Raw genomic sequence first — 14,403 nt, 5'->3', positions numbered from 1 at the left:
GCCCCCGCCGCAAGCTCGAAGCAGACCTTGGGGAAGAAAGAGCCACTGGCAACCAGAGGAGTCCCAGGGAGAGACATGTCTGGCTGCAGATAAAAGCCTTTTTTCTTTGAGAGGGATTTCTAACAGCAAGTCCTTGCTGTTCCCCTCCCAGGCAGTGCTGGCACAGTCAGCGTAGGGATATGGAGCCAGGCAAGACCCTGACTATCCCGGAGACACCAAGAGGAGAGTTGAGGCTGGGGAGCATGTTTTGCCAGCAAACAGTGCAAAGGCATTATCAGCGAAAGCCACCTGTGAAACCTTGCTGCTTCATTTCTATTTAAAAGAAACGTGCTTTACAAAGAGGCGTTTGGAGAAGACATGCCGGCACAGAGCTGCAGTCACAGCACTGGGCAAGCCGCTGCCGCTGCTGCAGCCCTGTCGCGGGCTGCTGCGCTGGAGAGGGCTGGCTCAGCTCTGCTTTGGGGTGGGAAAGGTCCCAGGAGCTGTCATGGCCCAGAGACCCACCATGCGGAAGGCATCATGGTCACTTCTGCAGGGTGGAGGGAGTCCCCATGGTCCTTGCCCGTGTGTGATTATTGACCCTTGCCCATTAATGTGATCATTCCCAGGCTGGAAGGCACCAGACGTGCTGCAGAACTGACCCACCAGCGGCACAGGAGAGGGGCTACCCATTATGTCACTGGGTAGAAACACAGCTGGCAACACAAGGTGGGGAGGAGAAAAGCTAGAGCCAGTTAAAACCCACCAGTTCTCATAAAACTAGCATCCCTTTCATATTTAAGGCCTGATATCTCTTACCCTGGCTGTCGCCTCCGCAGCACAGTCGCCCATTGCCCTGCGAGGAGGAAGAAGATCAGTTACCACTGAGCACGCATCACGTGCCCATCACCCATCCATCACTGGAGGCCTGGCACAAGATCTGTTCTGTGCTCTCCTCTCTGTGACTGTAAGCCAAAAGCTTCTGGCCTGAGAGAATCCTGGACTGGTTTGGGTGGGAAGGGACCTCACAGCCCATCCAGTCCCACCTCTGCCATGGGCAGGGACACCCTCCACTAGCCCAGGTTGCCCAAAGCCCCATCCAACCTGGCCTTGACCACTGCCAGGGAGCCCGGGGCAGCCACAGCTTCTCTGGGTGAGAACAGGGAAGAGGCAGCAGCGTGTTGTCCAGACCTGATCCACCTTACAGGCCAGTGATGCCATCTCCCTACGGGAGCTCTGGGTCGGCAGCCCTACACCTCAAGCTTGCCCAAGATGTACCAAGCACATACCCTGCTGAGCTGACGAGGGTCTCTCCGATCTGGGAGCTTGCTATCCACCTGGTCTCATCCACGGTGGTGCGGGCGTGGGGCAGCCTCCCGATGTCCTTCACCGTCATGATGAGGTGGCGGGAAGACTTGAGGAGCTTCACCGCCTCGTCGTGGGGGATGCTGAGGAAGCTCCTGCCGTTCACCTCCAGGATCTGGTCTCCTACCTGTAGAGTCAGGATGGGGTGAGCCTGGCAGGCCCTGGGGGCTTTCCTGTTCGGAGTCTGCTTTCCTCTCCCAGCCAGGGAGGCACTACTCAGTCTAACCCACCACCAAACTAGGGACGCAGCAATTGGAGGGATCAAGAAAAATGAGGGAAAGGGGCCAAGTGCTGGTGGCTGGAGGCCAAGCACTCAAGCTGACAGCCAGTGAAGGACCAGGCCGTGAAGCCTGGACAAGTCTGTTTAGCATCCCAAGTCAGATCAATCTGCCCAGTGTCCTCCATTAACCAGATCCATAGAGCAACTTGGTTAAAACAGCCCCCAAAGAACATCGAGACCTCTAGCCCCAACGCCTCCTGTTGATCTGGGAGGCCAGGAACCATCTGTGGAAGCCCCGAACCTCTGGATCTTTGTGTACAGCAGGGAGGGTTCAGCTTGAGTAACTCACCGGAGTCTCCAACTCTCTGTGAACTGTAGGATCTGAGACAGCTGGATTTCATCTCTCCTCTCCTCCCATTTCCTCCACAGCTGCTCCTGAGAGCTTTCATTTTGGGGCCAGGGCCTTTGCTGCAATCAGGAGCTTCCCTGACAGCCTGGCCATGTTCACAGCACTCATCTGGCATTTCCCCCTTCATCCCAGCTCCTCTTTCTCTTTGTTTCTAGGGCATTCGGCGCCACTCCTCCTCACTCCCATACCACAATTCACCCTGCTTCTGATAAGTCACCTCTTTGAAACGCTTTTGTATCTTTGCTTAACCATAGGCTTCTGTTCAGCTCTGTCAAAACACAGTCTTATTTTCTTTATGCTGCAATACAAGCAGAAGGAGACGCTCCTTTGAATAATTCACCTCCATCCTGGAGAAGAGGAGAAAAGAGGGAGCAGGAAGAATTTCTAAGGCTAAAAACACGGAGAGTTAAAACGATCCTTTCACCTCAGTCCATCTCATTCTGCTGCTGGGTCAAGGAAGCCTCAGAGCACTGGGATTAATTCTCCAGATTCTTAAAATCATTTACTCCCATGAGAAGCCACGATTAACCACTGCCACTTCAACGTGGCAGGCTGCGACTGCGCTGCCACCCAAGGTTCCACCAGTGCTACCCTGAACTTTGCTGGGGTGAAACAGCAGACAACGGGACAACTCCAGCAAAGCCCAGCTCAGCATAAAGCACGAGAGATCCAGCGACCGCTCCGGCAGGGAGGGGAAGCCAGCTGCTGGGCCGAGGAGGCAGCACCTAGTCCAGAAATCAGAGCACAGCTCCCGTGCTTGGACATCGCCTCTGTTTTATGCCACAGCCACGGTGAAGCTCACAAGAGCACAGGACCAGGCTCGCACCAGCTACTCTCCAGGCACAGCATTGCCAGCTGAGAGGGAAGGCCAGGGGCTGCGGCGGTAGGACTGACACACACGCGAGCACCTTGCACACTCGCGCGCACACTCCCACTTGGTATCTACTAGCCTGTGGCATCCAGATGGCCGATCCAACAACCGTTGAGGCTTCAAGGTTAACAGGACCCCTCGTCAAGACATCCACTGCTCTAACTTTGTCTTCCTGAGACAAGGTTTCCATTCCACTAGTGCATCCGGTGAAGGGCTGGTGGGAACCAAGGGCAGAGCGGCCGTGCCACCGTGTCAGACACAGCGCTGATAAAACCCGACCGTGGCTTGTCTGGGCATCCCCACGAGGACATCCTCAGCAGAGAGGGCACAAGAATGGGGAAGAAAAGACAGAGAGAAATCCTGCCGCTCGGGCCAGGAGAGACCCCTGATCACAACCCTGGCTGTCTTGAGGTCTGTGGTGTGACAGACACCGTTCAGATCACCGAGAGGTGACCTTCGTGAGAAATCAAGTAGAGAGAAGGAGAAGAGCGAGCTGGTGGAGAATCCCTGGGTGGCAGAAGTGAACACGGCTTAGCAGAGCTGTCAGAGGTGACAGGGCAGCAGGACCCACCTCAGGCTGTCTGGAACCGCTGCAAATCCCAGTCCTGAGAGTCCTGCTGGCGCGAGGGTGTTTTGTGAGCAGGGTCTGACCCTGCCAGCAGCCACGTTCGGGGACAGTGGCCCAGTGGTGAGAGGCTGTCCCAGCTGCGGTGTAACCAGCCAAGGGTGCAGGGTGCAACCGGGAGCATACGGCAGAGTCTCAACAGCAGCATGAGTGACCATTTCGGACAGAGGGTTTTAGCCATCAAAGCAGAGGCCACGGCCCAGCCCCTCTCGTACTCTGCTGTGGTCTCAGCATCCCACTTCTGCCAGGTTTTTTGTATTCCCGTGGCACCAGGGCACCTCCCGAACAGACTGCTGTAGAGCAAAGTTGGCTCAATAGCAAAGGAAAAACACAATTTCCTTGAATTATGGTCCTCCCAGCAGCCCTCAAGGGGAGACTGCAGCAGTTTAATTATTACAACATTTTGTTTTGTTTTGAAATGAGTCTTCAAGAAAATTCCACGTGCCTTGTGCAGGCACAGCAGAGAGGTGGCACGGCCTCAGAGCATCACAAAGCTCCAGGAGCACTTCACTTGCTCCAGCCCACTTTCCAGAGGAGGGCAGAAGAAATCTCCCAAATCCGCTGCATGGTACTTGTGCAAATAGTATTGCTCGGGCTATTTAAGGGATTACGGAGGCAGAGTTTCCAAGCGCCAAGGAGGCACGGCAGCTTCCCCCCGTCCGCTGCAGGGCCACGGAGGGTCACATATGGAGACCTTCGTGCTCCTCTGGCCTTACAAAAATAGATGCAGAGGGAGAGATGGCTCAGGATCTCCCTGAGAAGCAATAAAGAGATGCAAAGGAATGGGAGAACCTGAGGGTTGCTGAACATCCAGAAGGTGGGGAGGAGATCCTCAGATGCCTGCAGCAGCAGTGTGAGAGTGAGCCGAGGAAGGAGTCAAGATCTACCAGCAACACTCAACTATTTGGGTTAGTTCAGACTAGAGGTGTCAGAAGGGGCTGGTAAAGGTGCCCTGAAGAACCAGGCAGGGCTTTGCCACTGGCCAAGATGTGACTGATGCCTCTTGAATGACCAGAGAGGACACAGGCGAAAGACTATAACCAACAGCTCATGGACCACTTTGCTCAGGGTGCAGATGGGAGAATGATCAAGTAAGCCTGCAACCAAAAAACATGATGGGAAACCGTGGTAAGAAATATATCAAAAATAGCTCTAAAACTAGTAGTGACAATATCTAAGGGAATGCGTGACCTTGCTGTGACTGCATTCCCTGGTTACATCTCTGCCTGCCCTGCAAGGAGATGTGGAGGGAAAAGTTCTAGAGATGGGAAACAAAAATGATTAGTGGCAGATGAAGGTGCCTGTGAAAGGACAGATCAAAAAGATTAAGCCTGTTAAATTTAGAGAAGAGATAATGTGTGGAGAGCTTGATGGAGCTATACAAAATAACGCTGGCAATAATGAGAAGCCAGAGAAGGGCTTCCATTTACCCTTCCCTCTGATGAGAGGACAGAGGATGCTCAGTGAGGCTGGAAGGACGCTCTGAATCATCGATAGGAGAAAAGGACCTGGTACAAGAGCAACATAGAATCATAGACTCGTTTAGGTTGGAAAAGACCTTTAAGATCACTGAGTCTGGACGCAGCTTGGAGGCAGCAGAGCTCGGTCTGCGTTCAGCTCCGTCCAGCGACCTTGGGCAGATTTGCCTCATTGTTCTGGGGACAGTGCCTTCCCCTGTGACACACAGAGGGGCTGGGGGACAGCAAGGGCTGTGGCAGCACAGGAGAGCCCCATCCCTACCAACACCACTGTCAAAGGCCCCTGAGTTTTGTCCTCACAGGGGTCAGCCGATGCCCTCTGCTTGCTGTCTTCATAACCGCTGTCAACGGGGCAGCTGCACAGCTAATAAGGCAAAAGAGATGATGTGGGTAAGAGATAGACCCACATTCCTCTGGCCAGCCAAGAAGGCAGCCAAGGCCTTCAAGCTGGGCTGATGCAAGCCTGCAGCTCAAAGGGAAGAGGGAGCACGTGCCAGATGCATCGCAACAGCTCTCAAAGGAGGGTGTAGTGAGGTGGGGGTTGGTCTCTTCTCCCAAGTAACTAGTGAAAGAACAAGAGGAAATGGTCTCAAATTGCTCCAGGGAGGTTTAGGTTAGATATTAGGAAAAATTTCTTCACCAAAAGAGTGGTCAGGCATTGGAACAGGCTGCCCAGAGAGGTGGTGGAGTCACCATCCCTGGAGGTGTTCAAAAAATGTGTAGATGTGGCGCTTCGGGACATGATCTAGTAGACATGGTGGTGTTGGGTTGAGGATTGGACTTGATGATCTCAGAGGTCTTTTCCAACCTTAAAGATTCTACGATTCTAACAGCACTGCAGGGCCCTGGTGCTGGCACAGGCCAGGTCCCGCTTCACCATCTTTTGCTTTGGCTCCAGTAAGATGCCCAAAGCAGCAGGTCCCGCAAATGGAGCTGCTGGCTCTTGGCTGGCCTTCCCCTTCTCTGACTTTCCCTGGGGAAGGATGAAGGACAGCACTGGGGACGGGTCGGACGTGGCAGGTCCTGACCAGGGGATGGTGGCCCTTTGCACTGGCGGGCTGGAGGGGAGAGTGCACAGAGCAGAGCTATGTCAGGGTGGGATGCTCACACCTACCCCTGCGGACTGCGGAGCACAGATCGGTTGCCAAAATCATATGCTAGGGATGTGACACTTCCCTGGTTTGAAAGACAGACAGCCTGGAGCCAACTCACCTCTGTGAACCAGCTGCAGAAAGAGCCAGAGGCAGCCAGCTCCACCTGAGCTGATCCACAGAGACCAAGAAACAGGAAGGGAGGGAGGGAGGGAGCCCAAGGGAAGGTAAAGGACACAAACAACCACATTCCCGACCATCAGACTCCACAAATATCTCAGGTTCCTTTCGAGCTCCGTCAGCTTTAAACCAACAATCAGAAAATTGCTGACCGCCAACGTAACAGGCAGGGAAAGAAGTGTGACTGCCTAAACTGCCAAGAGAAACTCACATTCAGGTGTAATGAATATCATCTCTCAGGTCTTTCTAATTCACTGGGCAATCCACTGGAAGGGATTTTGCTGCTAAAATAAGGAGCACCGGGCTCACTGCAGCACTGAAACAATGAAAATCCAAATTCGATTAGATAGTTTTATTGCAATTATGAATCTTTAATAGTTTTCTATATCAGGGATTAAACTTTCATGATTTTTTGTTCAAGACTGTTATACAGATTTAATAACCTTTCTTTAAGTTTCTCCTTTCAAGAGCGGATCAAAAGGAACCTGGCAAGCCCTCGTCTTATCAGGGAGACCAGAGGGACCCTGGACAAGCTACTTCATCTGTCCGTGCCTGTCCTTCATCGCTGCCTCAACATTTATCCAAAGTCCTTCGCGGCTCTCTGGTCTCTCGTGCTCCGTTAGTATAGTGCCCAGCACAAGACCACCTCGATCTGGTGTTGCTTGGTGAGAACAATCAACCACAAAATACTTAAGTTTAAGCATCTCGTGCAGGAGGGGAAAAAAAAAAAGACGTTGCAAAAATAATTGCTGGTGAAGGGCAGATAAGGGAATCACAGCCCGAACGCCTACAAATCAGCCTATCTTGATGATAGGCTCCTATTAGAGCCGGAAAGGATTTTTTGCTAATTAACATCATAGATAATTATTTTTTTAACAAACTCAAGGTCAACTGAGAAGGTAACAAAAGACTGCAGAGATGCAAAAGAACGATCTATTAAACCAAACATTGACCCTGGCAAATTATTTGCTGCCTGCACAGCTCCAAACCAGCACAGAATAAAAGTAGTAATAATAAGACACAAAAAAGTTATAATAAAACACAGAAAAATTATTGCCCTGGATATTTCAGGAACAAGTTTTCAGTCGTGCTTGGGTAACGGTGGGTGGACACAACAGGACCTGCTGAGTGCCTCACCACTTCTGAAAATGGGATTATTCTCATTTCCTAGGGAAGAATCGACCCTGAAATGCAGGGGCTGAACATGACATGCAAAAGGTGACAGACCACGGACAAGAACTGGAGTTCAGAAATAACAGACCTCGGTGACGGGCTTGGCTCCTTCTCTTTCTGGAGACAGAGAGAATAACATGGGAAAGGGAGGTGCAGTCAAGAGAAACTTGCTGGGCTTAAGACAAGGGTCCTGAGCACCTAAAGTCTCTTAAAAAATAATCAAAATTGGCTCTGGGAGAAATTCAGTCACACAGACAGAAAAATAGGTGAGAGATTTTAAACATGAGTTAATGTCAAATGACACCAAATTGAGCTGGGAATAACAGGGCTAATAGGATGCCAAATGGTCTGGCACCAGCACTAGTCTTATTTAATGCCACTAACGTGCTAGAAGAGAGGTTAAATTACACCTGCGGCTACCACTAAAGTAGGAGGAGTCTCTCTCTAGCACAAATAATTACCAAAAGCAGACCTTAGGAAATTAAAAATATGGCCAGGAAAAAGAATGAATTGATTTGGAAATGGCCAAATTAAGAAAAAATAAGGAGGTGCTCAGCTTCCCCAGGAGGGAAACAGGTCGGGGCAGATGATCCACATCCAACGAGGCCAACACAGCCTGAAGGATCGGAGACAGATTTGGAAGCAAAGCAAGGGAACGGCGGGTGCCAAGCGCTGTCTGAAAACATGTTCTTTTCCCCAAACACCTCGCAGTACAAATACAAGGAACAAAGCAGACACAGACTGAAATAAAAGCGTACGAGGAGCGGAGATTGTCTCTTGGGGCAGGCGGCGGGTTTGGCACTGCGGCGGGGAGGTTTCTGGTAGCCGCAGAAGAGGAGCAATTCAACGTCTGTCGCCATGAAGGTGACACATTGAAGGACCAGTGCAAAGGTTACATCTGGCGTACCACAACCACGCACCTCCTCATCGCGTTTCTCGCTCTATACTTTACTCCCCAGACTCCAAGGCAGCCACAAGGCTTTTTTTATCAGCTTCTGTTTTTCAGTATCTCTGCTTACATGCAGACCTCAAAATACAAGGCTGTTTTCAAGAGGCCAGCTTCATGACTGCCACCGATGATGTAAAATCATTCACCTCTTCCTATTTACAGTCTTTTTCTCTCCTTCTCTTGTAAATGGGTATACGTGGATCGCGGTAGCCTCGTTTTTCCGCAGCCTTTGCGCAGGGAACTCTCAATATTGAGTTGTTCGTTCAGAGAAAGCTACCTGAAATCTGCTATTTCTGATGTAAAGGTCAAGGAGAGAAAAAGAAAAGGCTTAAAAAAAAAAATCCTGACAAAATACACCACCAGAAAAAATGAACGAGGAAGAAATGGGGATGAGCAGAGCCACAAACGCCAGCAGAACAAGCCCAGCTCCTGTACGGCATCACTGTGAACGTGGTGAAGGAGGCAGGAAGGACAGAAGCCGAAAGCAAACGAGCCTGGGTCACGTTCCTCTTTTGCAGTCCTCTGCTAACCCCTGTTTTTTCAGTCTGAGAACTTACACCGAGGCAGCATATTTTAAAATATGCCCAAAGAACACGTTGTCAGAAGTTTCATGAACGAATAAACATAAAGAAGGCGAAGGCCGAGAGCGTGAATATTTAATTCTTGACTGACTCCAGCGATCCAGCCTGTTTTCCGCTGGCGCCTGCGGAGCGCTCTGCCTCGTGGCCACGCGGCCGGCGGGAGCAGAGCGGGGGTACCCAAACCCATATCAGCGGGGCTGGATCTCCTCCGGGCCCCGCTTCTCAGGACACGGCCCCTGGTTCTGCAGCAGGCAAAAGCCAGCTTAGCTTTCGGGCCTGCGAGAAACTTCCTCGGTTTTGACTGGGTTTCAATACCGCATTGTTCGCCCTTTAATCAAAATTCAAGGGAAACGTAAACCATGTTATTAAAGCATTCAAAAATTCTGATTTGGTGCCACAGATGCAAGAAGGTTTTCCCTAAAATGAAAAGTCTGTTTACAAGTTGATTCTTCCAAATCTGGTAACAACCCACAGAAGCATCCGCTGCCTGGGAAGTCAGTGGGAGCCTTCCCATCGACTCCAGCAAGGTTGGGTTGAGCCCACATTGAACGAATCCACAGTTTTTCTATTGTAGAGAGCAATGAATTATCTGGAAATCACATTTACCCATCAGTTCTTCCCTCCTTGTGATATCACATCCCTTCCACTCCCCCCCCCCCCCCGAAGCCGCGTGGATGCAGTCTACACCCGATCGTGTCTAACAGCAGAACACAAAAGGCCTTTCTTTATCTCCAAACCTCCAAGCAGTTCTAAATTTACGGTCTGCAGCATACACAAATCAGGGCGGGAAGCGTCTGCGCGTATCTGAAATCACATAAAGCCTGACATTCAGAAAAGCATTGGCCTGCTGGCACACACAAATCAGCTACTAGAAAATAGAAGAGCAAGGAGAGAGATATAAAGAATCAATAAGCACAGGCTCTGATGTGCAAACAATTGCCACGGAACGGGGACCTTGCTTGGCAGGGACGGAGAGGAGCAGCACACACCGCTCCGTGTGCTTCGACTACAGCGTGCGTGTGATTATTTTCTGAAAGGAGAGGTGGAGGGAGAAAGCCTTGTGTAATGCTGCTCTGATTTTTTCTCCGTGTACGAGTTTGCAGTACGACATTAGCTGTGCTGAGCTCACCGGCCGGTGGATTGTGCCAAGAAAAGCAGCAATTTTCCCCGTGCAGCGAAGAGAGGGATTCAGAGCAGTATGGAAGCACTGAGCATGAAACAAACAGAACAAACCTCAGGAAAACAACACAACTTCTTTTTCTTTTCCTGCCTTTAATCTTTCAGGCTTCTGGTGTTTGTGAGATGGAGACTGGCACTCTGGCACAGGGTCAGCAGGTACTGGGGACAACCAGGCTTCCTTCAGACGGCGGGTCCCTTGGCTCAGCAGAGTCACCCGTGCGATGCCCGGGGCAGCTCGAGCCAGTCCCTCTCTCTCCAGCTCTATGAGGCAGAAAAATTGCCCTGTGCCTCTTACCATCTCTGTCTTGAAATCCTCACGTCCCAGCACACCGTCCCTGCTGCCTCTCACCACAGCCTTGCGCTAACGAACAAGCGTGCGCTAACGAACAAGCGTGCGCTGACGTCCCTGGGAGACGGCCGTGCAGCCCGGCCGCGTGTGCAGGCAGAGCGGCTGCGAGGTGGCCAGCCCAGAGGATCACCGGACACTCCGGGAGAGAAGGGTGGTCTGCAGGGAGATTCCAGCAGCAGCTCTCACTTCTTGCTGTCCTGAGAAACAGTCAGCCATCTCCCCAGGGTGCTCCTTGTCCCTAGTGCCCCAGTGACCCTCTCACACGGCAGGGTCCAAACCCCATTTCCCTGCTAAGGGCCTAAGAGAGAGATTAAGGCCCTGATTGATCCAAACCTCCAAGTTCAGCATTTTCATTCTGTGTCCAAAAGAGTCAGCAGAGAGAAACAGGAGCCTGCGGCAGACAGCTAAGCTCAGAAGTGGTTGCATTCCCTCCACAAACGTCTCCCTCTTTCTCCTCTGTCTATAAAGGGAACCCTGGTGACCCCCATGCTCGGGGTTTTGTGCCAAAGCAACTTGAGGGATGGGAAGGCATCTGTCCCAGCCCAAATCCCAGCCCTCCACCAAACCGTCCACCCTCTTCGTTCTACCAGACTTAACAGATTTAAGTGACTTTAAGGGGCCAAAGGAGCAAAGCTGAAGGCTTAGCCCTAAACTGCCCAGGGGTGATCAAGGGAGAAACATCACTTCACAATACAGAGAGGGGATCAGAGCAGATTACCCCTCGATCCTCAGCCATCCAGCACCACTTCAGGGCGCTGAGAGAACATTAGGGAGTTTAACATCCATCGAGTCCCAACTGACACAAAGAATAGGGAAAGAACTCTCAGAGCCCATGGGATTGCACTGGAAGAAGCAAAAAAGGCATGATGTGATTGCAGGGAGTTGGGTCATTTAGGGAGGAAAAAAAAAAAACCAAACCACACACCAGGAAGGAAATCCTGAGTGATGAAGTAAAATCCCACAGCCTGAGGAGTTTGAGTTTCAAACATGTCCCATTCATGACTAGCACAGAGATACATCTGAAATCCAATGGCTCCCTTTTCAACTTATTTTACTGGTGAACACCCTAGAAAATATAAAATACTAACTCCAAATGCCTCTCCCAGGAACAGCTGAGGTCCCAGGATGTCCCATCCTTTTCTAAGGCCTAGTACAGCAGGAAGGCTGGAGGAGCTCGGAGGTGATGTGTGCGCCTGTGTACACGGTGGGATGAAAGAGATGTAGGATCTCATTTGTTTTTTTTGCTGCAAGAGGTCTGCAGTAAAACTGTGGGACTCTGGACCGGTGCAGCCTCCGAAGGGCCCAGCCAAACCACAGAGCATCCTTTAGAAACCAGTCTGACTACGGAGGGAGCTGGAGGTCACACCAAGTCAGGCTGCTGATAGATCAGCTCTGCTCTATCGCCGAGGGTGATCCCGCCGTTTCTGCCTGTTAGGGCACAGTCCTTGTGAATGCCGATGCTGCAGGAGGAAACCAGCACGCAACTGCTCCCACCGCAGCAAGCCTGGCCCCCTCTCACTGCGGCAGCCAAACACATTCCCTGCAGGCAGGCTAAGAGCACCTGGCGCAAAACATTACCTCCAAACATAATGGGTTTGGATGCAAGATGCAGGAAGAGGGCACGGGACCAGGATCTTTAATAGAAAACTCTTCCCTGCCAGCTCAGGGAGGTGAGAGTGACTTTCTTCACCTGCCAGGTCTGGGCTGCACTCCTAGATACCCACACCAACAACATCCCCAGGCTGTCTCAAGGGGGAGAAATCAGGTGCGGGGGCGTGCTAAGGCAGAAGGCAAGTACAACCCACTCCAGAAGCTGTAAGGTCGCATCTCTCTCTGCGCAACCACCCTGATCCCTCTAGGCTTACTATCCAAAACGTCCAAAGAACCCGCCCTGAAAAGCTGTGTCCAGAAATGCAACGCTCACCTCTCCACGGAGAGCCCTGCTCGGCTGGGGACGGAGGGACAGGACCAGCACCAGTTACGTGCCGACACGGCCCTGCAGCCACGGCGTGCGAAGCTCTACCTCCCACCCCGGGGTCGCTCTTACCTTTAAGCCAGTGCTCTCTGCTTCGGAGCCTTTATCCACACCGGTGATGTAGATGCCCAGGGAATATTCAGCCCCTCCTCGGATCATGAGGCCCAGGGATTTCCCTTCATTCAGGACCAGGTTCACCTGCAGAGGAGACAGCGACAGCTCCAGCATTAGCAACTAAAAACATCAACTAAAAAAAAGCAAGCTACAGGCTTCACTCCAGTTTACGGCAGACACGCTCGGGGGCCAGAGGAGCTGCTGTTAAGGTCTCTGGCTGCAGGCCAGGCTGCTCAGGACCACTGCACCTCCCCTGACACCAGCCCCAGGTGTCACAGGACACACAGTGACAAAGCAGCACCAAAGGGACCCTTCCGCTCCCGTTCTGCAATCCTCAACACGAGGAGGAGAGCGTGCAAGCGAAGGGAGAGGCAGGATACACGGCCGGCTGGAACACGGATAGCTGGACCCCCGCTGAGTCCCTCGGCCAGGCAGGGCAGCTCCTGCGGGACAGGGCAGGCAGCGGGCAATACGAGAGGGAAAGGCCAGCTCTGGAGGACTGAGGTTCAGCTACATGAGGGGCAGTGCATGTGGCCTGGGAGGATTACAACCATAAACCAGAGGAGAAGTTGATCCGCGGCCGTTTTCAGCTCTCTCCTTTTACAGATGCGTCTCCGGGGTGGATGGTCGGCTGAGAGAAATCCCCAGAGCGCCACGGACACTGACAGCGCGGCGCCAGTCAGCACCGGCTGCGAATTTCCCCTCTGCCCACCCGTGTCCTGGGACCAATGTGTGATCACACAGCGGTTACCCACACCCATCCAGACTGGAGCCCAGCTCCGTTTCTCTGCCCTTCTTCCGTGCGGCGAGGGGCCGCTGCAGGCACTCCTCCCCTCGGGAAAGGGCACAGAGAACACGCAACAAGACAGAGGCTGCAGTGGGGAAGGACCCCAACACAGCCCAGGCTGGTCCTCACACCACGTCACCTCCGCCAACCCCGGCAGCAGCCACCGGTCTGTGCGGACAGCAGCTCCGCAGGACACCCCACCCAGCACCCCGCCTGCCCAAGGCGCAGGAGGCATTCAGGACTCCTCCGCAGAGCCATATGCCTTATTAGCTCTAATTAATAACACTAGGACAGATGTTCCATCTATCCTGCCCAGAACAGCCAGCACATACTCCACCAGATGCCGATAATATTTCCCACGAAGCCCTGACAGGCTGAAGTGCCACACCTGGACAGCTGTGTTCCCCACCGAACGCTGGCCGCGGGGCTGATTTTGCAATGTACGCCAGAGCTATCAGCCAGCTTCCCATCTGCCTTCTTCCAACCTCTCCTGCTCAGAGGGCCTGATGATATATGAAAGTCCAGGTGAGAATTTAGAGTGAATGAGCAAGCCTGTGTTTAGCTCCCTCGAGGAGGCTCAATTTAAAATGGCCTTTGTTCACTCGCTGCATGATATTTTCTAAATGAATAAATCTGGGGTGGTTTTTTGTGGGTTTTTTTTTTTTGCTTTTGTCCCAAGTTTTAAGTCGATTCTGAAGAAAAGCAGACAGCAGGAGTAAAAACAAATGAAAAAAGCCAAAATGTGTTTCATGCTGATAGAAACGGACTGTTTGTGAATGGCTTTTATATTTGAAACTCTTCATCGAAGTCAAATCAAAAGCTTATGTATTTACCTGCATGGAAAAGTCATTTCCAGCTTGGAGTCCTAATTAACCTGCCTTTCTGAAGAACACAGCATCATGCAGGGAATTCAGCCCAGCCTTAGAGAGTCTGGTATTGAAAACCCATTTTCCTTCTTGGTGGTGGGGCAGCAGCAAGACAGAAACCAGCAGCAGGACATAAATCCACCTAAGGACTATACGCTGCAAAATTTCGTACTTCGAGGAACGGATGCCAGAACAGCTCCTACTTTCCTATA

At 51.9% G+C, this 14,403-nt stretch overlaps 1 protein-coding gene across 3 annotated transcripts in view; it reads right to left on the bottom strand.

Moving 5' to 3' along the window:
• The window catches only part of WHRN (whirlin), a 53,622-nt gene that overhangs the window by 13,203 nt on the left and 26,016 nt on the right, over nucleotides 1-14,403 (bottom strand). For all 3 annotated transcript variants that reach the window (XM_075772310.1, XM_075772311.1, XM_075772309.1), the window contains exons 3-5: nucleotides 12,497-12,622; nucleotides 1,269-1,471; nucleotides 799-835 (exon numbers count right to left, since the gene is read on the bottom strand). In XM_075772310.1, the coding sequence (XP_075628425.1) occupies nucleotides 799-835; nucleotides 1,269-1,471; nucleotides 12,497-12,622 (366 nt within the window). The remainder of the gene's footprint in view (nucleotides 1-798; nucleotides 836-1,268; nucleotides 1,472-12,496; nucleotides 12,623-14,403) is intronic.

The sequence above is a fragment of the Balearica regulorum genome, chromosome 20 (genome assembly GCF_011004875.1).
Source record: "Balearica regulorum gibbericeps isolate bBalReg1 chromosome 20, bBalReg1.pri, whole genome shotgun sequence".
In the NCBI taxonomy this organism is placed as follows: Eukaryota; Metazoa; Chordata; class Aves; order Gruiformes; family Gruidae; genus Balearica; species Balearica regulorum.
Note: the sequence above shows the minus strand (reverse complement) of the source record. Positions and strands in the feature narration are given on the sequence as shown.